Genomic DNA, 26,238 nt, shown 5'->3' on the forward strand with positions numbered 1-26,238 from the left:
TCTAACCGATTTTTTTTTTTCCGAAGATTTCGGTCACCACAATCATGCCATGGAAAGTTTTGTTCGAGTTTGCCCCATTTAAGCGACGTCCAAGTATTTTCAAAATATCCTTCGCATCCAACATCCTACTTTCGCTCCTCTCTCTCTCCCTTTCTTTCTCTCGTTGTTTCTCAAGGGATCATGATAATGATCATGTAAAACGATATCGACGATTTACATCGTAAATAAATCATACAATATTCCATTTTCATTTTTGAACACACTCATTCCTCGCAGTGAACGTGTGTATGTTACCCTTCAGGAAAAAACCCAAAAAACCCAAAATAACCCAACACCAACAAATGAGGATATCCGGATGATTATGATTATATGATAATAAGGTCAGGCCCATAGTCTAGTCCAAGCCTGGCGTTTGACAGGTCGATGCTGGCGCTATTACGCTGAAACATCTTTGCGCGCCACGGCTTTGAGAGTGACACCGTTAGGTGGAGACAGAAAGACATTTGCACCCAGCTTTGGGGGTATCTGTAATACAATGATTGACACGGAGAAATTCAAAATTAGGAATGCTTGCAAATACGTCAACTGCAATACACACTCACAAACATACACACACACACGCATACACACACACACACACACACACACACGTAATATATATAATTATATATATATATATATATATATATATATATATATATATACACATATATATACATATAATATATATTATATATATTATCTCTGTAAGGAGCAGATGTTGCATGATTGAATGAACTGATTCTAAATTGTGTTGAGGGCAATTAAAAGCATTGTCCTGATAATTAATGGGACCCCTGTTTACACATGTATAACACACATTAACTCGCGGTAGAACAGCGGGATGAGTTGCAACCGCCTAATAGGAGGTATTGAATCATTTCCTCTCCTCCTTCTAGATGTTATTTTGCTTTATCGTATTTCCAGATGTTTGGACATGTGCGTTCACTTCATTTTTATATTTGACTGTATTACGTGTCCCGTTGCTGATCTGCCACAATTATCTATTTTTAAACAAATTGTTTTCTTATTGTTGATGTTGTTGTTCATGTTTCATGGATTTTTACGAAAACAGAGCCCTGAGGAAGACCGGCAGCTAGTCTATTTTGAATCTGTATGATTGTATGATATTATTCTATTTAAATATTTGATGTGTGTGATTACTTTACATTGTTTTGAAATGTAATATTTTATACTGTTTATATATTTCATGCTGATCAGGCTACTCTGGATAAAGAATTGCAATAGATAGATAGATAAATAAATAAATATATATATATATATATATATACACCTAAAATATATGTGTAGGTTATGTATACAACATATATTATATCATATGACTCTCACTTCTAATTATAATATAATTGGAAGTGAGAGTCATATGTGTATGTACATATTATGTACATACACACTGACGCAGAACTTTCATGATCTATTATAGTATATCTATATTAATATACATTATGTTCATATCATACATTCATTTATATACCATGTACGCCTACACATGGTGCATATAGTGAGTTCATAAATTACAACACATGAAAATATTTCACAAGCCCTGCTCTTTAGCTTCTCCTCCATATTGAACCTTATTTAATAATTATAATGCATCTTTGCTTTACAACCTACAATATTGTGTGACTATACTATAATTTTGACATTGCAACTGATTGACGCCTTGCCCTTCTTCGACTTAAATCCTGACTTCGACTCCTGAGCACCGGACAGGCGTCTCATCCACTGTCTTTAGAGGTGATCAGTGTTGTTCACAGAAACCTCTGCTTTTGATGTTCAAAATCTAACAAACAAACAAACAAAACCTCACCTCTGTCTGGGGACAGGTTTCGAATCGATACTCCTGCAGCACCCGGACGATGGCCATTTTAGTCTCCATCAGAGCGAACCTCAGTCCGATGCAGTTGTGGGGTCCGGCTCCGAATGGCAGCCAGGCAAACGGGTGGTGGCGCTCTTTATTCTCCTTGCTGAATCTACACGGGAGAATGCGTTTAATTTTGTTTTACTGGTTTTTTGTTTTTTGTTTGTTTGTTTGTTTGGATTTTTTTACTGATTCAATGGAAAAATTTTACATGCATCCTGCACTTTGATTTAATCAAATGCAATATCATTACAACAAATCATGAACAAATGGTAAAATTTTAGTCGTTCAGCTTTTCTTTACACGAACCTCAGTTTTTGGCATGCTATTCATCCATAGTGAGCTCTACAATTTGCTGGAAACTTGGCAAGTGCGCGGATAATTACCTGCGCTGACGTATAGATTGGGTATTCACAATGATCGGATGGGTTAAGTTTGCATAGGAAATCAACGCAAACCAATACAAGTTGCTTTCCATACCCAGGCAAGCAGGCTCAGCTTGGCATTAGTTTAGACACCCCCCCCCCCCCCCACCCCTCCCCCCAAAACACACACACTGACACACACCATGTATCATACTCTGCATTTCGGCTACAGCAGCTTACTTATCAGCTTGTTATCCCGGAATGCACTCTCAGATTACAGATTACGAGCCTGGCCTTTTCTCAGTTTAAACGCAAACTGGGCCAAATGCGCGGCCAATTTAGTCTGGCTTCCAAACCCTCTGCTCGTACTATTTCGTTATTCAGGATGTTAACCCCCTCAACGCCGAAAACTAGTATAGTTTAAGGTGGCTTTGTCCTGCAAAGGAATTTTCCTTCGGCAAAGGCCTTTGCCAGAAGGCAGAACGGCGACTTCGTCGCCACGGAATCCAGTTGGCAAAGGGTCTGAAAACCAGACTATACCAAATTGCGTTTGTTTAGGTAAGCACTATAGTTGGGCACCCGTCCCGCTTCATCATGAATATTCATCAGGCAGTAAGATACTGTAATAGTAAATGGCAGAACGCTGGATACGTGCAAGGAGCTTGAAGCTCCTTGATACGTGCCTTAGACCCCGTTTACAGTGCGGGGCACGGCCGCGGCTTGGCCGCGGCCGAGCCCGCCTTCATTTCAGTGTAAACGCGCAAAAGGCCAAATGCTGGGCCAAAATTGGCCGCGCATTTGGCCACTCTCTGGAGGTGGTCTCGGCCGCGGCCGAGCCGCGGCCCAGCCCGGCCTTATTTCTCAGTTTAAACGCAAACTGGGCCAAATGCGCGGCCAAATTTAGTCTGGCTTCCAAACCCTCTGCCCGTACTATTTCGTTATTCAGGATATTAACCCCCTCAACGCCGAAAACTAGTATAGTTTAAGGTGGCTTTGTCCTGTCGTCGCCACGGACACCAGTCGGCAAAGGGTCTGGAAACCAGACTATACCAAATTGCGTTTGTTCACATGCAGAGCGCCACTACGACAAAATACTGAAAGGTTTGAATTAAAAGCGCGGCCGAGCCCGGCAGTGTAAATGGCCAAATTGCGGGGCTCGGCCCCGCAATTGAGGCCGGGCTCGGCCGCGGCTCGGCCCAGCCCCGCACTGTAAACGGGGTCCTAGAATGTAAAAACGTATCGCCGGCCCCGCAATTGAGGCTGGGCTCGGCCGCGGCTCGGCCCAGCCCCGCACTGTAAACGGGGCCATACACTCCCCAGGGATGCCAAGTTCAAAAAATTTTTAGGAGTGAGATTTTCATGACTCGGCATCTCGGCGCGCGAACATGCGCGCGAGCGAGGGTGTGGGAGGGGTTTTTCCCCCTCCCACGGCCCGTTAGGGAACTTTTTCAATTTTTAGCTCTTAATGGTGCGATCAGGTGCGTACTTACAGGCTATATTTTTTCACCTATTTTGAAAGACAAAAGGGAAATATATACCTTCAATTGCAACTATCACTTTAATCCTTTGAGCTGTGCTCATTATTATAGGCCCAAGTTGCAGACATCGCCCGATGCTTGAGAATAATGGGCGCCATGCGTGAGATCGTGAGACGGACCCTAAATGCTTGAGTCTCACGCAGAATGCGTGAGACTTGGTAGCTCTGACTCCCTCCAATGCATGTTTTAACCCTTCTGATGAATCACTGGGTACATTCCAGTCGTATGTGGGGTAATCCACGTGCATAAATTGTTGCCCTTGTTCTATGAGCCGCGATAAATGCAAAGCATGGGAACGAATGTTTAATACGTTCACGTTGATTGAAGTTTGCATTATTTGTGGCTCTAATGAAGTGTTGTATTCAAGTAGATAGCTCAAGTTCTGCTCAGCCAAACTACGTAAAAATGGCAGAGAAATATTTTCCGGCACGCATTGCATCACCTTCGAACTTGAATCATATGGGACTACAGAAAGTGTCTATTACTACTTCGATATACGACTTTCTCCCTCACGATCGGTCGCTGTCGGTACGCTGTGTAATCTGAGGAATACTCTTAGCCTAACGTGACCTTGTGTTATCTCACCAAGCGACGACGCCTAATTCGAAGCTGAAATCTACCATTTCTGATCGTTATTCTATGAAATTCAATTTTAAGCATGGGTGATAATGTATGACGATATTTGTGTAGTTTTGATTCCATTTAACTTGAGATATTCGCTTGGAAAGACAGTCTTATTAGCGTCTAAATGTCTTCATACCTGGAAGGATCAAACTTCTCTGGATCCGGCCAGTATTCCTCGTCGTGATGTATGGCGTAAACGGGGATGAGGATCGGAATGCCTTTCTCCACGGTAAGGCCATTGTGAGTGAACGTGTCGGTGCAGGACCTGGTGATCCTGAAATAATTAAGTAGACAAGACAGAAGCTTCTCAGGAACGGACAATCCCTATCATACTGTATAGCTATACACCATCAAAGGCTATTTTATTGTCTTTGATAAAGCGAATTGCTATTGGAAAAAAAAATTGAATCACTGTAATTATCAAATCAAAAACCTGAAGAGGAACAGGAATCAGTGAAAGGGTTGAAATAATCATTTGGGTTGAGAGAAGTGCAAAATTATTCTTCGCTCGCATTACACCTCTGATAGGAAGGCCTGCTTCTTGGTACGCGGTCGTCTGAAAAGGAAACTGGACTAGGAATCTCTTGTTCAACAGGCCCGACAACTGTTCCCCACTAGACCACAGTCCTCGAATGAAAATGATTATAATTATAATACAATAAGCAACACGAGTTAAAATGATGACTAATAACATGATTGCTTTGGGGATGAAATTAATTATTTGTAAAAATATGTAGAACCTAATAGGAAAGACAGGACTCCACACTAACTCCTCGCTAAAAGGTGTACAGTTGGGGCCAAAATTTTGGTGGCCTGAAATAGAAATGTAGTGGGCCGAAGTGAACGAAATCATAATTATCCATTTTTGAATCGTAAGTGTCCGATTGGGCCACCACGTAAAAGATATAACAGTGGCGTTCCAGGAAGAGCGCATCGGGCACGCCCCCTTTATTTTCATTTGTGAAATCAAAAGAATTACAATGAAAAAATGAGGGGAGGGGTGCGTGCGCCCCTTCCCCTTTGATTTTGTAAAGGCGCCCCCTCTTTAAGGAATTCCTGGATCCGCCCCTGTATAACCATAGACTATAGCGCTTTTTTTGTTTTGAAGTTTAGCAGCCCGGCATCAAAATTTAGCAGCCTCGGGCCACAAGTTCAGGCCACCACTAATGCCGAGCTTTGGGTTGGGGCACTCACAAGACTGAAGGCGGGTAGAATCTCATGGTCTCACATACGACCTGATCCAGGTAGGGCATTGTGGAGGCGGACGTGTATCCGACTGAGTCCCGAGAGGGCGTCATCTCATCAATTTCCCTGATCAGCTTCTCTTGAATCTCAGGATACATCGCGAGGAAATAAAAGACAAAGCCAAGCGTGGTGTTGGTAGTCTCATGTCCAGCCGTAAAGAACGTTATTGCCTTCGAGGAAGATAGTGGATGAAAGAGCAAAAATACGACTAGCCTAAGCGGTCAAATTAAAGTTTGCGACGCAAGGACTAGAGCAACCATTATTTTCATTAGAATGCATAATTCGGCGTGGAGCTACATAGCGGACGGCATGAAGGCATGTAGTCACATGACCACATGCTTGTATAATATTCTTAACATGAGCATCGGGCACTATTGATTGTTTATCAGGCATTATCCCGAATATTACGATAATGACGCTAAGATAAGGTAAGGATGGAAACCACAAGCATCATGATTATGTTATGGACCCATAGGGGAGAAAAGAGTGACCAGAATACAGTAAAGCGGGATTCCCACTATCACGATTGGCGTTACGATTCAATTCGTGGTCTTAATTGTGGAGTACTCGTCGTGATCTTGTCAGATCATATCAGATCTTGAAGTCAATCGCAGTAATCGCGGCAATCGTAGAAAAGTTTTGGACGGTTCAAAAATTTTCCGCGATTAGCGCGATTGATTCCCAATCGTGGTCGTCGCATCAGATCGTAGCAGATCTTAACACAGCGCAAAAGATCAAATCTAATCTTGACATTTAATCGTGGTTATCGCAATCAATCTTGTAAAGGATAAACATCACGACATGTTGAGATGAGCTGCAATGTCTTGCGATCTGCCACGATCTACGATTGTCTGACGCATCCCATTGTTCACGATCAGATACGAATGAGGTTTAACGAGAAGATACAACTTGATACTAGTAGATGCGAGTTAATACGAGTAGTCACGTTTTTGCTTTGTTGTTTCATTTATGCTCAAAATCTGTTACGAGTTTTCGTAATAGGCACTCTATACTTGTACAGCGCACACGTGTCTTTCAACGTGCTCTGTCTATATTCTTAGTAATCTGAACAGTCTTCGGCATGCCACCCGAAGGCTTCAGAGGCAAGAAAGGTAAGGGTAGGGAACCCCTGCCACGCCCTGAACCTGAATCAATTCCGTCACAGCTGGCACATGAGGTGGCAGATCGAGGAAGATGGAGAGACTACCCCTACCCAGTTCTGAGTTCTAAGATGACAACTTCATTTAGTTAAGAAAAATAAGAAGAAATTATCGAGTTCCTCATGGGAAATGAGGTTCTCTACAGCAAATGCCTTGGGGGATCAAAAAAAAATGTCAGCCAGAAAGATGATCCCTGTGCTGCACAGGCAGCCAAGATGAACACTACTGTGGGGTGCCTTAAAGTGTGGTACACAAGCCTGCGGACTACGATTTGCTGGCTGAAGAAGATGTTACTGCTGAGCTGAACAGCACAGAGAAGTGGGTGTGGGAGAAACTTTCTTTTTTGATTCCTCATATTGACCCATAAATGTGGCATCCTTTACTGCAGCAACGACAGCAAGTCCCAATGGAACAGGATCAAACCCCTCGACCAGCCAAACCTCCATACTAGCCTCTGCTTCTACCTCTGGCAGGACTCCAACGCCACCACCCTCGACTATATCACATCCAGGATCTCAGACTTCCTCACGCCCAGGATCGGTCTGCTCAAGACTAGGCAGTGAGGACAGGGTAACCTCCGGAGAACTGTGTACTTATCATCATTTTTATTTTTACCTAAAAATTATTCACTGAAATTCACATGAAAATGTACTTGACAATATACGTGAAAGAAACAGCTCTATTTGGGCAGTTCCAGCGTTACAAACATTGCATACCGAAAATCTTCCCTGAGTCTGTGTAAGCTTATTTCAATAACTCGGCATAATCACCACGAGCCCATTCATGGTTTATTCTAAAGCGGTCATCTTGAAGTGCTTACAATCCGAATTTGATCAGTGCCATAAATCATTTGGTAGATATTACACAAAATGTTTGTCATGACAGACATTACATTTTTGGACATGATTATTTATCTCCATGCCGATATGTTCAAAAATGTTGAATTGCAATACATGTATTAGGTAAAGGAAATTTTCTTCTGAAATGAGTGTTCCGGTCATGTGTAAGTTGTAGATTGATACCTGTGTACAACAGATTCAGTATTTACTCTACAGGTTCACAAATGTAGCATTACGGACATTATAAGCGTTATGGACATGACAACTTTTGGACATAACACTTTTAAGCGTCCCAATATTCATACTTTAACACAGTTCTTTTCTAAGACAAGGCTAGTGTTGGTGCTTTTCGTCCATTCATAACCATCAGCTACTTTGAAATACTAGTATACATTCTGAAGTGTTAATGTATATGGAATAATGAGAATCAAACAGTATGTGTTTAACAACAAAATTACCCAATAATATAAAAAGAATTGCTCCAAATGGATTTTTGAAGAAAACAATGCCTAAATGTACTTTTGCAGTTTTGGAAAGCTACTGGATGATCGTATTCTAGACTCAACTGATTTTTTTTTTAATTTAATTTATTGGTTCCTCCATTATATCATTGCTCATGCAGATACATACACTTGTATTATATACATTGTTGGTGTCATACTTAAATATATATATAAACATTAATTGTTAACAAAGTAAGTTTCTTCATTGCCTTAACAATGCACAACAAAACATATCAGCGATGCAATGAATGCGATGCAGAAGGGATACAGCTTAAGCATTGCTTGATTTGCATGCAGTCCTCGTACAACACACGTAACATATAGGAAAATGGGAGGGAGGGATGACTTGGGCTGTCTAGAAGACTGGAGAACTGATCAAAATGTTGTCTCATTCCCTCTCCTGGCCTTTCGTGGTTGGGATTGTGGCTGGTCTTACTGCTCATCTTCCTCCTCCTTGGCGGTGATGTAAGCAAAAAGTAACACTGCAAGTGTTACGTTGTCTTCCTCAAGTTCCGTCATTTTCAGTGTCTGCTGGTTGGGATGTTAAGTCCGTCGAAGTCCGAAATATGAAATGAAGTGAAATCCATGGTCAGTGGGGCTGTATTAATTATACCCTTCAGGATCCAATCGTGGCTCAAAATCGGCTTTGCTCCCGATGCCGATTGCCAAAGATATCGTATCCTATCGCAACAGAGCGCATTGGTTCATGATGATCGTCCTAGAACGTATCCGGACGTGTCTGCACGTAACAGATCAGGAACCATGATTTCAATTTTCAATTCAATTCAATTTCAATTCATACATTTATTCAGTAATAAAAATCGTTTCAATATAAAATGTTTACAAAATGTAGCAGGTACAGTTCTGAGAAAGCCAGAGGCTTGTTAAAATAGAATGTACCCTTGAAAACAAATCATACACATATTGCAATTTAAACATTAAAATATGAAATGATAAAAGGAGCACAGAGAGAATGAAGCATATTAAAACAAGCACAATATTGAAATTAACAGAAATTACCAATAACATCAAGGGAACATGGAGAGAATAAAACATACTAAGACAGAGGACAAAACAAAACAAATAACATCACATGAAGCAAGGCAAACAAAACAGAATGAGGTATAGAACGAGACTATAAAAATACGTGTAAATAGTACGAGAAGACATTACCGATTGCAGCTCATGTAAAATACATGATAAAAAAAATGCAATTCAAATTTCCTATTTTGACTAAAATGAGGAGAAGGAAAGAGCATATCGAATTTTTTTCTTGAAATTGTTCAGAGGCAGCTTTTTAAGATTTTCCGGAATTCCGGAGTTCCAAATATTAGATCCATGAAACCTTATCGACTGTGCTTGGGCACGAGTTGTTCGGAAACAGAATGGATAAATATTGAATTGATGCCGTATGTGTTTTTTGAGTGAATTTCATTACAATGTTTGAAATAATCCATAAAAACAGATGGAAGTGTATTGTGAATGAACTTATACATAAAAATTCCAGTCTTGTACAAAACCAAATCAGACAGAGATAAGACGCCGAGGCGTCGAAATAGATCATGTGTATGCGCACGATAATGTGAGCCAGTGCAAAGACGAATAACCTGTTTCTGTAACACCACTAGTCTCTTTAAAAAGTAGGCAGATGCACGACCCCATATGAGGTTACAGTAGTTATGGTAAGGTAATAATCAATTATAGTGGTGTTGTACAGTGCATGCGGCAGGGCATTTAATGGTAACATAGTCGTAGCTCATGCTGAACACCAATATTCATGCTTATCTTACGCGAAATATATTGTATATGACTGGTCCAGGATAATTTCTGATCAATAATTAAGCTGAGGAAATTGACATTGTCAACCTGTGAAATATCATCGTTATTGAGTTTCGGTTTTACATCAGCAGAGGCAGCTTTTTCTTCATGTTATACAACATAATTGTACTTAGGGTCTTTGATACATTGAGTTGCAATTTATTAGCTTGAAACCAGTTTGAAACCTTTTCTAACTCGGTATTTGCTACAGACAAAAGTCTATCTTAGTTTGTATCTGCAAAAAAAAAATGGTGGTATCATCCGCGTAAAGTATCATTGTGAGTGGCTTTGAGACTCTCGGAAGGTCATTGACAAAGATCAAAAAGAGAAGAGGTCCCAAAATACTTCCCTGGGGGACCCCTATTGAAATTGGTGCAAGGGTAGATTGAGAATCTTTAACCTGGACACATTGTTTTCTGTTTGAAAGATAACTTGAGAACCATTGTAGTTATGAACAATGATCGTCATGAACCATGATCGTTATGATTGTGTGAGACCGGGACCCAATCGTCAAGTCGATCGGGATAATCGTATTGTATCGTATTTTAGCGGGAAACCAGATCGTGGCAGATCGTATTGCTTGAAATAGACCAATCGTGACCATATCGTATCAAAGCGCACCAACTCGTATCGACTCGCATCACCTCGTCTCCGAACGCGAAGTTTCACATGAGTTGAACGAAACTTCCATGATCAGTTATAAATGGGCAATCGTGACGTTCGTAACGGATCGCACGATAGTGGGAACCCCGCTTAAAATACGATATTTTGGCGGCATGAAATTTTCGCGAATTGGAGCCGACGCCTTTTTCGTGGCATGAAATTTTTCACGAGTTGCCTTTAACGTTCACTTTAGTGTAGACAGGAACTTTCACGTGCATTCTAATTTCGCGAATCTTGGTTCTCTCAAAATTCGCAAATTAAAATGCACGCGAACATTCCTCAATTTACGACATAAATTGATCTACATTTGCTACCCACAGGGGTACATTAAAAAAGAACACACTCACCAAAAAAACCCCGGAATTTGCAGACATGTTATGTACCGTATGTCCCCCAAAAATTGCAGTCAGATTTTCGCATACTGTACAGTATGTCCCCCCCCCCCCCCAAAAAAAAAAATACAATCAGATTTTTGCATTGATAACACCAAATAAGATAAAACTGTCTAAATGTTACTGCAGAGTCTTAGAATATTACATCTTAGCCCTATTTTGCGGAAAACCCCATGTAATCTGGTTAAGCGGTCACAGAGAAAAGTGGATTTTTGTAAAGCATGTCAAGATTCTGATTCTTCCAAGTTTAGCACTTGGATGCTCTTGCGTGTGAACACAATAGACAGAACTTGGAGGGAAGAGATTCTTGACATGCTCTACAAAATTCCTCATTTCTCTTTGACCATTGAATCAAATCGAATGGGATTTTCTGTAAGATGTGGGCAATGAGTTATAGTTTCGTACCCTGAAATTGTTTTTGGATTGATTCACTATTTTTAAAGTTATCATTGCGGAGGGTCCCGTTGTAATTTTTTTTCGACATGCTGTATTAGAATAGAATTGTTTGTCAACCAACGTGCAATCGATGCTCATCGAAACCGTTCGACCATGGACCTACGACATAGACTACTTGATCGGAGGTCTTTCTTTGCCTGTCTTTAATCTCTTTGTGCTGGTAGGTTAGTGGAATTAAACTTGTCACTGACACTCGATCTGTGTCAAATTCTACCCCACCCAATTTCCCATTGGAACACGTACTTGACCAATCAGTTCTATTTCCGTCAACTCAACATTTTTTGTGAGTTTCTTCGAGTGATAACCAACGTCGTTTTTGCGCTCGTGATCGGTGTGGAGATCCTCTTCGTCATCGTTTTCCCCGCCGACGGGTGGCTCCGAGGTTGTCTGATTCGTGGCGTCGACAATCAACTGCAAAAAGTCGACTCTCTGCAAAATTGACAGCAAAAAAGGTAATGATGGCGATTATGATAATGATGGTGACATTTATAGTAATAATGATGATGATAATAACAATAATAATTAATAATACTAATGATAATATTAATACATATAATATCATAATGTATCTCTATATACATAATATATAGGCCTATATAAACCAACAATTACCTTATCCTTGACTGTATAGGCAGATGGCTGGCGGAGGGCGACTGTCTTCACCGTGACCTCTCGGAAAAATTTGACAACGTCATCAGGGATGAGCAGTCCAATCCCAAAGTAGTTCAACAGTTTCCCGAGGTTCGGGAATAATCCTGCGCGGTAACGGTAAAAGTATTCAGTGAGGTTTCTAGTAAAAATTGTCAAGATGGCTTAATTAGAGCTTGTTAAGTTTCACTTTAATTCCGTTTCTCTTCCATCCAACATTATAATACAGATGCGGCATAAATCCGGCTTATGATGCTGTTTAACCCTAACTATATAGGCGCGGCATTCCGCGCGGTACGTCGCTATCGCAAGAAAGCATCGCCGTGATAGTTCACGACTTTTTTTTTCAAGTCTCCCGCATCTTTTGACACAAAATTTGCGACCCCCGGGCACGAGGTTCCGAAGTTACGCATAAGTATGTACATGCATGTAAAAAAAAAATGCTTTGAAAAAAAGTGAATTCATATACGATTACACGCTAATTGTGATTACAGTCATATTTCATAAAAGCATGATTCTATTTGAGTGTTTGCAATTAAAATCAGTTAATAACAAATGTTCATGCTTGCACTAGTGTCGCGGACAAATTTCACTGAAAAACAACAATGAAAACCAAACGTCATAAGAATAAGGAATACATACGACATTCTGAAATACAATAATATACTTAAGACATTTTTTGATGGTACTTGTATTTTTTTTCTTACTTACATTTAGCAAGCACACTATAAAGAATATTTTCACAAGCAAGGCACCGTGGGGTATCGTGCTCACCTGGATATTGCAAGTTCACCTTATACGCAATCTTGCAGACTCTTACCTGAGGAAATTGAAAACTTGGGGAGGGGGCAGCTTTGATACCGATAGGGATATGGTGTCCATTTGCATATCCCATCACATCGGAAAAAATACCTGTGAAGTACACTAGTATAGGGCCTACTTACATGTAGAAAGTTGGACTGTGCAGTTTTGAAACAAACAAAGACTTAAATCTCTACCCTTTTTTATTCTATAGAAGAATTTTATTCAATATTCCTTAATTTAGAAGGTTTGGGCCCCTGGGCCACCAAAGATGAGCATGGTGACCATTCGAGCACATTGAGATTCTACCCTCCTCGATACTTACCAGGTTTGGTGAAAATCCATTATGTTGTTTTCGATAAAGAAGATGAAAATGTACAATTTAGGACTCACTAGGACCCGGAGCCTCCCACCCCGTCCCCTTGGTCCGGGGTGGGAAGGGGGTACCCGTAATTCCGCCATAAAAAAACTCAAAACTACAGTAATTAATACTTAAACTCATATTTCTAGCTTAGTTTCATCGGATCTGGTTCTGGATATCTTTTTTTCTTTAGAAGATTACTGAATTTGGGGGAGTTTGGATCCCCTTGGGCCCGAGGTGGGACTTGGCGCCCATTTGAACAATTTGAGATCTCATTCCATTAAGCATGCTACCCGCCAAGTTTGGTTAAAATCAGTCATGGGGTTTTCAAGAAGGAAATGAAAATCCAATAAAAGACCCTCATTAGGATCCCTCCCACTCCCCCCCCCCCCCTCCCCTGGGTCCAAAGGGGGGGGGGGGGGGACCCCGATTTCATCATGAACTAGTCTGGCTTCCAGACCCTCTGCTTTTCCTATTTTGTTATACAGAATATTGACGCCCTTAACGTCCTAAACTGGTTCTGGTTCTAAATTGGTTCAAAAACTCGATCAAACAAATTTGCTGCCTTTAATGTATTACAACAATGAATGATAACCAGTCAAGCACTCTAAAAATTTTCCTTTTTTCCGTAATGATTTTTATGTACAGTTACCATATCAGAACTCAATTCAAATAAACGTTAGTCAGAAGTCGAGAAATATTGAGAATGGTAAATCCATTAACTCACAGATTTACATAAATTTCTCTTTCAAATTATATCATAGACCGATCCGACAATATCTGTCATTGCACGGTGTCGCTTCCGCGCATGCGTATAGGTGAAAGCATGGTAAATAATAGTTGTGGCCAGCACATCTACAATACATTCACCGGAAGCGTTGGACACCGAAGTAATCGCGGATTAGCTGCTTGGTCAGATCGATCTTGGTCGGATCGATTTGTTCGGCTCGATCTATATCGATAGGAGAAGTGAAAGAGCTAGATTTGTCTACGTACCCTGGATGCTAGACAAAAAGGTCTGAAAGTCGAGTTTGAAGGCACGTTTTGCATGAGCAACGAAAGGATCGTCCGGGTTCGCCTGGGAGTCGATGTTGAGCCCAAATGCACAGCTTCCGATGGTATCCATTACAAAGGCACCGAAAATGCTTTAAAAAGGTTATTTCAGAATGATAAATACGTTTGTCACATCTTCTTGCGAGCAACAAGGCTGCCATAATAATGCTTAGTTCGAGATGAACGAACGCAACAGCAACGGCTCGTTGGACTCTCAACAATTGAAATTTTGCGTATGCAGATTGATACGCTCCAAGTTATATCACAATTCTTTTTTAACTTCACATGTTTTCTCATCAAATGTAATTACCATGCAACTACTTGGTCCCAGGGGCGGATCCAGGGATTCCTTTAAGAGGAGATGCATTTACAAAATTAAAAGGGGAGCGGGTGCATGCCCCCTATTTTTCTTGATCTTTTTTATGTTTTGTTTTGTTTTTGTTTTACAAAAATCAAATCGCATTGATCCGCCACTGTGATTCCATAAGTTCCAAATACGTCATCGATATGTACATGCATGTATGCCTGCGGCCATCATGTATCACAAACGTAAATCGGGTACCGAACATCATCGCGCAGTTAAATTCTTACTACAGATTCATAAATCTACGCAAAATCAAAGGCACAGCAAATCTTCCTTTCGAAATAGACAATAAAAATCTGAACAAATTGTAATTTAGCTTTATCTAATCATTCAAGTTCGCTTTCCGTTGTGCCTGGTCAGACGAAATAATGAAATCGCATTAGTTGATCTGCAAAACCTGATATTAAAAAAAAAAGAATAATGATTTGCAGGGGAAAATTTAAATTGCAGGGACGGATTGAATAGAAGTCATCTTACTCTTGGCATTCGATGAATCCTTTCTTCTTCTGCTTGTTTCCAATGTTGAGAACCATTTTGTCTGCAGTCTCATTGACGAGCGATGACATCTGCAAGTACAAGTGTGATCTACTCATGTTCAGTGTACTTTTATTTATTTCATTTATTCGTGTTTTTTTTTTACCTCCACTAATGGAGGATGTTATGTTTTTATCTGCGTTGGTTTGTTGGTTGGTTTGTTTGTTGGTAAACTTCGCCAAGGGAGGAGGTAATATGCTTTCATTACCGTTGGTTTGTTTGTTACTTCCGCCAAGGGAGGAGGAGGTTAAGGGATCATCGGAGTTGGTTGTCTGTTTGCAAAATAACTTAAAAAGTTGATTACGGATTAAAATAAAACTTGCATAAAAAGTCGATATTGACACAAGGGATACTTCGTTTAATTGTGGTAGTGCTCCGGGAATTTTATTCTTTTTTGTTTTGATTTTTGAAGGATTTTTCATCTTTTAGCATATAAGGTCAACGAACTTGGACTTCAAGCTGTGATAACTGGAGGTTGACATACGCGTTCTGCAATGACGTAAAAGAAAATGCTTCAGTTTCGGGTTTTGGATCCATCAAGCGGGGGGGGGGGGGGGGGGATCCATTAAACATTAAAGGTTATAGTAGGTGAGGGGTCACGAAGACACCGTGCCCCTATACAGGATTACCGAACCAGGCACAGGGACAAATCTAAACTTGTCATTATGAATTAAAACTTTTTTTTTCAATCGTTGGTTACAAAATACAAGGTCACGAAAGTATTACTAGACATGTATTTAGGACTTTTACCATTCAGCTATTAATTTTTATTACAAATTTAGTGCAACAAAAGGAGATTCAAATAATATATTTTTTTATGGGGGGAGGGGAGAGGTTACTCAATGTAGTACATCGCCATAGTTTACAACATACACTGTACCATCCACTGCATCAACCAACGAATGCAATCTACAGTCAACGCTATGTGTTTACCTTTGAAGGGCAGACTAATGTCAAAACTCCCATTTCGTATATTTCGTCATCTTCCTCCATTATCACTTTTTTGCACAGTTACGGGAAGTGGGTTAAACAAACAAACAAATATGTCAGTGTGGAGTTTTCCACACTGATGATGATTTCTGTCGCATGGAGGCACTGCTAGCACAAACGAGAGCACAAACACCACAATTCTTTCAATTATTCTGCATTAAGTGACCCTTCTTCTACAATCTGACCAAGTTTCATGACAATGACAGGGGTTTTGAATGTACAGCATGGCATCCATGAACCTCACCCGATCAGGGCATCAATGAATAGGTTTATGACCAAATCTTGGGGTCTATACAATGATTCTTGCCGCATGGGGGCGCTGCTAGCACAGAAACGAGCACACAAACCACCCATTTTTACAATTTTTCTGCATCTAGTAGTTCCTTTTCCTGTAATTTGGTCAATTTTCATAAAAATTACATTGGTTTTGAATGTACAACATGAGATTTATGAACCCCACTTAATGAGGGTACCCATAAGGATGGGTTTATAGCCAAATTTTGGGTCCTACGATAATTTCTGTAATATGGGGGTGCTGCCAGCGCCAGTGTAGCCTACGAACCCCCCCCCCCCCCATATTTTGTTGCTTTTTTCTGCAATAAGTAAGCATTTTCCTACAATTTCGTAAGGTTTCGTGAAAATGACATTGGCTTTGAATGTACAGCCTGAGATTCTTGACCCCATCTAATCAGAGCATCCCTTGATAGGTTTGTGACCAAAATTAATTTGTGGTCTTACAATGATTTCTGCCGCATGGGAGCGCTGCTAGCACAGATTTTTTAGGACAGAAACGAGCACATTAACCACCCATTTTAACAATTTAGATGCATTTAGTAATCCTTCTTCTGCGATTTGGTCAAGTTTTATGAAAATGACGTGGGTTTTGAAAGTATAGCATAAGATTTTTTTTCCTGTAGAAGAAAAACAAGCACACGAATCTGTGGTTTTATTTGCATGTTTAGGCTTCGGATGGGTCAGAGTTACGGTATGGGAAGTTTGAAGAAAATGACATGAACTTCATTTTAACTGGGGAACGTCCTTAAAGGCAACCATAACCCAAAGAGCAATGTGGATTGAGCGAAAGAAGCAACATTATTAGAACACAATTGAGGAAATCGGAAATCAATGCAAAAAAAAAAAAAAAAAATGATTCATTTTTTTTTAAAGTGCTGGATCCGCTACTGTCAATAGGAATGACATAAACGAAATTGAATTCTCTCTCTCTCTCTAAAAAAAAAAAAAAAAGATGAAACGAAAAGTGAGAGTACGGCAGTGACCAATTTCGCTTGAATTTGACCGTCTTTTCATCAATTCGAATGCAAATCGAATGAAAATTGGGCGGGAAAACGTATATTACGGGGAATATCGAACATATCCGAGCCGAGCCAGGTTTCGGACACCATGGTGTTCTCAATCTACAAGATTTTTAATTCTATGGTCAACGTCATGAGTTGGACAACCACGGGTCATCAACAGCCTAAGAATCATACTTCCAACGAGTTATATACAGCCAACGAACTAGACACTAAGCGAACAAGACCCACGAGATTGACATCATTTAAATAGGCCCACGAACTATACGGTCCATGGGCTAGACAGTCGGCAAATAAGGCCATGAGTTTGACATTTTAGGCAAACGTGCCTCACAAGCTCTGAAACTATTAGTAAATAAAAAAGGCCCACACACTCAACTTTACATTACGAGCCTTGATGTACGCAACGAGATCGTGGACCTTCATTTGCCTGTATAGGTCGAGCTCACGGGCCTGTTTTAATCGGTGTCAAGCTAGTGGGCCTGTTTTACTTGACGGTGTAGCTCTTTGGCTGCTATCTTCTAGACATTTTCTTAGTGTCCATCTCGTAGGCCGTATTACTCATGGGTGTTTAGCTCGTGGAGTCAACTCTTTTAACTACACGGTATATGGAAGCTGGTCACACTTACAAGCTTCATCTTGGAGGCACTAAAGGTTGGAGTGAGGACGTTTCGCACCTCTCTCCAACGCTCATCCCGCAAAGCCGCGAGGCCATGTTTGAGCTCTTCGTTGTTCCGCCTTACCATCTGGGGACAAGATTCGTGCCGATTGTATATTGCACGTATCAAAAGTTAACATTGACATGAACAATCAGTGTATTCCTAGAAACAGATTATCATCACTTTCATCCATCAATTCCTTTCTAAACGACGTGTTATTGTTATTGTCAACTCACTATATAAGGTCTCACATCGGCACAACATCCTTTACATTGCATCCTCTACGTTTCATCCTTTACGTCACACAGCTTTTATTATGTTGCTTGGTTACATTAATTGCTTGGTTACATTGCAAAACCGAAAACAATACGTATCTCGAACGAGAATAACTCAAGTCTCAAATCTATTAAATGTGGCGTCCCTCATGGTAGTTTATTAGGACCTTTACTTGTTATTGATTATATCAATGACTTTTGCAGATCATCTGACAAACTCTCATTTATACTTGATGATGATTCCAATGTTTTCTTTTCCCATCATAACCCAGTTACTCTCGTAGACACCGTCATCTCTGAATTGAAAAGCGTGACTGAACATGCTCAATGGCTAAGAGCAAATGATTTATCACTCAATCTTCAGAAAACGAAGTATATGATTTTTAGCAATTCCATAGAAATATTAAGTACAGATCTTATTTCTGATGACACTCGATTATAACGAGTTTCCCACATAAAGTTTCTCGGTATCAGAGTAGATAATAAATTTTCGTGGAGGCCTCATAACATTAACATAAGTAAAATAATGTCACATGATATTGGTATTCCGTCGTCTTCTTTGCTAACTTTGTATTTTTCTTTAATACTACCTTTTCTAATAATTATGGAGTAGCGCCTAACAAATTTTATTTGATGAATTATTGTTACTGCAGAAAAAAAAATACTTTGTATCATTTTTAGGATTTCACCACGTTCCTATTCAGATTCACTATTTACTGAATATAAAATTTGAAGATTTAAAGATTTGTTTCTTTTTCAGCTGGGTCAGTTCATGTTAAAATACAACACAAATGTCCCTTCCCAGTATTTTTAATTCAATGTTTCCAAGAAATCAATATTTTCATGATTATCCCAATAGGTGGTCGAATGAGTGTCATTTACCCCTCCTGAGAACCTTATTAGCTCAGCATACATATATATACACCGGCCCTAAATTGTGGAGTTCAAATATAAAAAAGAAAAAAATCTCCATCATTATACTCTTTTAAGCGTAATTTGAAATGAGTTGTCGAAATCTCGCTGAGATATCAATTTTCATTACCTATATGGTTATGGCAAAGAGTCATTAAATTCATCATTATGCAATGAAAAACGCTATTACTACGCAATGAAATACGGCATCTCATTTGAATATTTTTTTTTTGCACAGCTGCGAGCAGTCACCAGCTGTCCGAAGCATTTCCTTAATCCCCTCTTTTTTCAATTCAATTTACATGAATTCATTAGGAATTTTCTGCATTGAACGTACATTACAAATGAAACACAGTCATTCTCTTTTTTTTTTCAAGACAATGAAACATACAGTGTGTATAAACCACACGATTGAGATATACGTGTATATATGCAGATTGAAGGAAAGAATAAGAAAACACATCAATTGGGAACCACTCGGGATATAGTGAAACAAGTGATCTGACTGAATAATGGCGCCTGTATTAGGAGTGTGAATGCAGGAGACTGTCGTCATACGAAAGCCTTAAAAGACAGAGAAAAGGAGTAAATGGGCAAAACATACATCAGTATACTTATCGAAAACAAGAGAAAAAATCCATAGTCATTCTGGCATCACACTGCGACCACACAAAATTGTATAGGCACTTTGTACAGACACTTTGTCCGTTTCTCTTGTTCAGCGTGTAGGCATTCTTTCTCTTTCTTCCCTTTTTCCCTCTAATCTGATTTTGCCCCATTCCTTTCTATGGTACCCCCCCCCCCCCTCAGTTTAGTCATGTCATGTTGTTGTCTCTCTGTTGTTTGTTCCACTAATTATTTTTGTGTTATGTAGTTGTAATTACAGTAAGTATTTTTGAAAAGAAAAACTTTTTAGTGGTTTATAATTCAAAAGCATTAATACTTTTTTTTGGTGGACCTCTAAGTTTTCTTTTCCCATCTAAACATAATTAGGAATTAAGTAAGTATGCAAAATCTCTATTTGTTGACTATCGTTTATATTTTCCCTCTCTGATGTAAATATGCTTATGCTATGATTTCTGATTTATTTTGTTGTGAAATTAATGAATTGGAAAAAAAAACACAACGACTTGCATTGTATCTAAAAGCGTAGCAATATAAATCGTCTGAAGTAGTCTTACGTCCATGTGGCGTGCATCTATTATCATCTGTGACATAGGTCCACAATGTCCGAAACCTTTAGTTATACAACATTGTAAACAACGTATGTATTGATAATATGTTATGCATATTATGCTTTCAACAATGTGTGTTTGATATGTATGCAATGATAATGTAGAAACTAATAAATAGAAAAGAACAAATCAAAATGAAAAAGAAAACTAATTGAACTCACCGGTCTGTTGTGGAAATTACTAAAATTCTTCACCAAGATGTGTCGCAACAGGTCCAACTCCCCAACGACCAACATTGGAGTGGCAAAGCTAAATATCCTATATGAATGAATTTGACAATATTGATTTCGTGACCATGTACCATGTATGATGGAAGCCGGTGCTTCTTTTATTGTAAGTCATCTTTCTTACATCTTACATCACACTCTTTCAATTCCTCTAATCATTATTATAGAATTTCCCGATCAATTTCATACTTTTGCATTCAAGTTCCAACGGCGTGAATCCGTATCAAGGAGGGTGGGGGGGGGGGGGTGATCGGCCATAGTCACAGTCACGATTACAAGCCTATAACAGGACCGGCGCAACAGGGCGGGGGTGGGGCTGGAGGGGAGGGGAGGGGAGAGAAGCTTGGTGGTGGCTGCCCCCCCCCCCCACACACACACACACACACATACACTTTACAGGGCTGGAATGCTTGCGTCCCTCACCTTTTTTGCGTAAAATATTAGGTGGAAGGGAAGTGGCAGCAAAACTACGAAGACTTTTTGTTCTTTCTTTTGTTTTGTTTTCGCTTGTTAGCCGACTTTCGGCGGAAAATCATACCTAAAAAATATGAAGGATTTTTTTCTCTCTTTTCTTTTGTTTGTTTGTTTGGTTTTTTTTTTCTTTTTTTTTGTTGACGGACAATTTTGACATCCCCCCCCCCCCCCCCCCCCGTTTCAAAAACGTATAATAGCGTCGCCCGGAGCATAATGCGCAAATGAAATCTCTAAAAATGGTGATATGGATATGCATTTCTTTGAATGCAATAATGTAGTAAATATATTTCCTTCTAGCTATTGTGTTTCTCAATTTTCTTTCTCTAAGTCAGTTAAAACAATCATCCCCAGGGGCATCATTTCGTTTTAACATAATATGTGCGAGAGACCGGAGAGACAGAAAGAGAGATCGTTATGAGAAGGACAGGGGTGTCGATCCGTTTTCCACGATTGGGATACGGGGGGGGGGGGGTGGACTTGGAGTTGGAATATCTATGTGAGCGGGGAGGGGGGGGGGGGGTGGGGTATTCCCACTCCCACACGAGGAAGATTTTCAGACCAGAAATTAAGCGATCTGGTGCACACTAATTTCGGGATTTGGGTAAAAGTTGACAATGATGTTTGCCCCCTCCCCACCCCCGTCCTCCAGGGTTGACGCCCCTGCATACTACGAAGAAGCCTGTGCATTTTTAGAATTCAGATGGAAATCTTTTTAGATGCAACACTTTTGGAAGTCTGTCAATCTAAAAGTATACTATGTCTCTTGGAAAAGGACCAAACTTGGGAGGGTGTGGGAGGGGTTATCCCCTTCCAACGCGAGAGAAGCGACCGAAGCGAGTGAGAGCTTAAGAAATGTATGTATACATATCCTAAAAGATAGAATACTGTTGAGCTCTGTTAGCTTTCTGAAGGTGGGCGTAAGAACGTCATACAATATGACGAAATTGATACAATCACATTTCTGCTTCTACCATTTTTTGTTCATATTTCAGGGGTGGGATGATTGTACAGGCCATCATTCCCCTCCTCGATTTTTGGGTTCCGAGCATTCGATTTCACGCATTCCGCGCTCGCAGCACTGAATCAGCAATCAAATTCAAATCCGGTCATTCGAATTCACTATCGGAGCATTCAAATTCACTATGGAAGCATTCAAATTTGAGATAGGAGCATTCAAATTTAAGATAGGAGCATTCAAATTTACGATAGGAGCACCCATTTTAGCAATGAGCATTCAAATTCATCACGAGCTGGAGATGGAATCTCGTCGGTCATTCAAATTCGTGAATAGGCAACCATGTTCCAAATAACTGCATTCAATTTAAAAGAAGTCATGAATTTATATAGTTACTTTGGGGCCGTGTATGCGTATCTCATTTAGCTTTAAATATATTGGGATTTATGATGAAGATTATTTATTTTGCAGTATACATCTATCTGTTAATTCTATAATTTGAACTCGGGCTTCACGAGAAGGTATATACAGGCATATTTTAGGCACTGTTAAGGCCTACAGACGAGCATAATAGGGAAGGTTGACTGGCACCTTCGGAAAAAAAAATGACTATACAACCACATTGAAGCTGATAACATCTTGTTTGTTGTTGCTGTTTTGTTTTGTTTTGTTTTTGCTACCTTATTGGTTTACTTTTGCGGGACTTTGTGTATTCATTGTGCGTCCGTTTGTTTTTAAACTCAATGCATTGTTATTGTGGTTAGTGTTGGGGCGTATACGGTTGTCAGCACGCAGTATCATCAAGGAATATGATTAGATTAAATAATCAAATTAATTTAAACTCCATACAATGAATTAAATAATCACATTAATTTAAACTCCATACAATGAAACTAATTATACACACACTCACTTACATATTATGATAATATCATACGAACAAAATATCGAAACATCAGGACATCAACTACAACAACATTACAAAAAACTTTGGAAAATGTTACCCCTCCCATCCCGACTGCCAAATATACCCCCCCCCCTACCCACAGCCCTCCCCATATAACATAATCATTAACATAAAACAGGGATACCTGATCACAAATTATAACATCCAGTGTAGAACATAATTATGTATTGCTCTCTAAAAAGAATTACATGATGGTGGGGATATATCGAAGGGAACATTGTTGTACATGGATGCCTCACGATAGGCGAACACGCGTTTACAATAATCTACTCAAGGCTTTGACAACGATAGCCTTCCATAAGAGCATAAAGGATATTGATGAGATACAAAGTCAAACCGCTCCAATAAATAGGGAGCGCTGAAACTCAGGATCATTCTCCCCGCTCTGTTCTGTAATTTCTGAAATCGATCAGTATACTTCTTAAGAGCAGAATCATAAAGTGCATCTGCATTGTGATACTCCGTAACATACTTCCTGGGGATTCGACATTGCATTACAAAAGTATGTACATATTTGTCGACCAAACAAGTAATTCTCAAACCAGGGAAGGCTTTCATATCGGAAACACCAATTGAGTATAGCTTCTTTATCATAGTGCAATGCTCCACGGTGTCAAGCACCTTTTTCATGTCAATGAAAACCGCCCCAGTGAACTTGGCTCTGTCAATAGCGTGTAACCAGTCATTCGTCACTTTTAACAATGAAGTGGTAGTCCACTGCTTTCTCTAAAGCCCGATCTTATATAACGGAATAGTTGCTTATGAACGATTTTTTCAATGATTTTAGAATAAGGACACAAAATAAAAATGGGACGGTAGTTTAGGAGACGCTATAACAGGCTATAACAGCAGCTATTTTCAACATATATATATAAATACCATCAAGTCCTGATAATTTCTTATTCTTCGTATACCACGAATTACTTTAAACTCCTCTTCATAAGTGACAAGTTGCAATGAGAACGAATCAACCGGTTCATACACATTGTCAGAATCTTGTAGAGTGTCATGAACACTTGGAATATTTGCAACCACATCACTACCAACAATGGCAAAAAAAAAAAATGTATTCAATTCATTTGACTTATCTTGATCTCTCCTTCCTGAAGGCTTGCATATAGTGTAATTATTCCGATGTGTTGTTTGGATGAAAAAAAAAGAATACGTAAACACAGAACAAAGTAGAACCTTTACGCAATCATAATTACATTATACCTAAACCTTTATGAGTTGTGTATGCCTTTCTCCTTTCTTTAAAAAAAAGGAGTCAATACTCAATTTCCTCGTTAAATCGATTACACAATGCAGGAACTTCATCCCCTAAAATGAAACTGAACGCTCCAATCAAGCTCTTCGGGACTATCACATGACTATCGCGTGAATTTGGATGCACGCCGTAGGAAATGCAATGCTCGCATATGGAACTTGAACGCCCAAGCATGAATTTGATTTGACGAAAACGAAATAGAACTCCCATAAATGAAGTTGATCGCTCGGATTTTGAATTTGAATGACCGAAAATTTTCGAGTGCGTGTGTTGTGTGAATGTGAATGCACACAATTCATGAATTGGAATGAGGAAAGTATGAAATTAACCGTGAAAACCTATTATTATTATCAATATTATTATCATTATTATTATCATTATTATTATTATTATTATTATTATCATCATCATTATTATTATTATCATTATTAGTATTATTATTATCATTATTACTCCTACTATCATGGTTAATACTTGTTGTAGTAGTAGCAGTTCTATAGACAAGTAGTAGGAACCTAGTATACTGCAGCATCAGTGTATTACTAGTTCAATGTAAAATAGTTAAACAATCGTCAAAATCATTATCCTCATCGGAAAAACTGATTCACAATGGGGCTCTGACTAACTGTTCACGTTAATCATGATACTTACCCATATACTCGACCGTGTTTTGCCCTCAAGATGTCCAATGTCTTACGAAGACCCTGCGAAGAACAAAATCAGGCCAGTTTTCCGATAAATTCAAAGTTTGCACGAAGGTTCTTGTATTTTTGTTGCTGTTGAAATGATTTGGAATTTACATAAACAAGAAGGCTATCCATAACGCAACAAAATGAACGAAAGAGTAATACTTGATATACACTATATTGTAATAATATCTAAAGATTCTGCTATTGATATTGTACAGTTTTGATGAAAAAAGGCACAGGAATAAGCAATGCTGTAATGAGAGCACTTTCAAAAACTCCAATTTCCTAGACATTAGATGACTTTTTGGACAACCTTTGTGATACTACTGTAGCTTTTAATTCATGGATGAAGCCTGGAATCTAATGATAATCTCACAATGCATTCTTTTCAAGAACATTCCATCCCTGAAACGACAAGGCAAATGGGAACTATACTTTTGACACAACATGTTTGCTCCATTTTGCAACATTTCACATTACTTGACCTTTCCTCATACAGTACTAAGTCATACCGTGCATTCCAGGAATGCATAATGTAAACAAGTCATTTGTCGTTGTGAAGAAAATTAATCAGGCTTTCTTATGATGTCACATTTGAGTGAAATGATGTAGTTTTAAGAGAAATACAATACATCAAATTGGACTTGCAGAACTTTTTTTGAGGAGTTTAGTAATTGGATGTACCATAAATAATACGGTGTTACCCACGATGGGTAAGGCCGGCTCGTAGATCACACCTTTCCGCCACCAGTATGTATGGCTCCATGAGTCATGTCTAAACGGGAAAGAATTACAGTCCAAAACATGCCTCAAATGACGTCATAATGTATAATGATCATTACATACTACTAAAAATTAAAAAAAGAAAGGGAAGGAAAGACTTGGATATGAATGTACTTTGTATTTTCTGATGCTTAGCATTGAAACAACAGCATCTTCAAATGGAATCCCAGGCGCTTTTCCTACTTTCACAATATGCAGCACATTATC

The 26,238-nt window shown here is 39.4% G+C and overlaps 1 protein-coding gene across 1 annotated transcript in view; it reads right to left on the reverse strand.

The window, feature by feature from the left end:
* Positions 1–387: 387 nt before the first annotated feature.
* LOC139722181 (cytochrome P450 3A14-like) overlaps positions 388–26,238 on the reverse strand; it is a 68,258-nt gene continuing 42,407 nt past the window's right edge. Inside the window, exons 5-16 of the mRNA XM_071633497.1 lie at positions 25,933–26,023; positions 25,211–25,263; positions 20,831–20,927; positions 18,218–18,334; positions 15,229–15,317; positions 14,331–14,479; positions 12,137–12,279; positions 11,768–11,953; positions 5,643–5,863; positions 4,585–4,722; positions 1,871–2,033; positions 388–525 (exon numbers count right to left, since the gene is read on the reverse strand). Of these exons, the coding sequence (XP_071489598.1) occupies positions 436–525; positions 1,871–2,033; positions 4,585–4,722; positions 5,643–5,863; positions 11,768–11,953; positions 12,137–12,279; positions 14,331–14,479; positions 15,229–15,317; positions 18,218–18,334; positions 20,831–20,927; positions 25,211–25,263; positions 25,933–26,023 (1,537 nt within the window). The 3' untranslated portion in view covers positions 388–435. The remainder of the gene's footprint in view (positions 526–1,870; positions 2,034–4,584; positions 4,723–5,642; positions 5,864–11,767; positions 11,954–12,136; positions 12,280–14,330; positions 14,480–15,228; positions 15,318–18,217; positions 18,335–20,830; positions 20,928–25,210; positions 25,264–25,932; positions 26,024–26,238) is intronic.

The sequence above is a fragment of the Diadema antillarum genome, unplaced genomic scaffold (assembly GCF_040938485.1).
Source record: "Diadema antillarum isolate AM-2024a unplaced genomic scaffold, OU_Dant_1.0 scf00000160, whole genome shotgun sequence".
NCBI lineage: Eukaryota > Metazoa > Echinodermata > Echinoidea > Diadematoida > Diadematidae > Diadema > Diadema antillarum.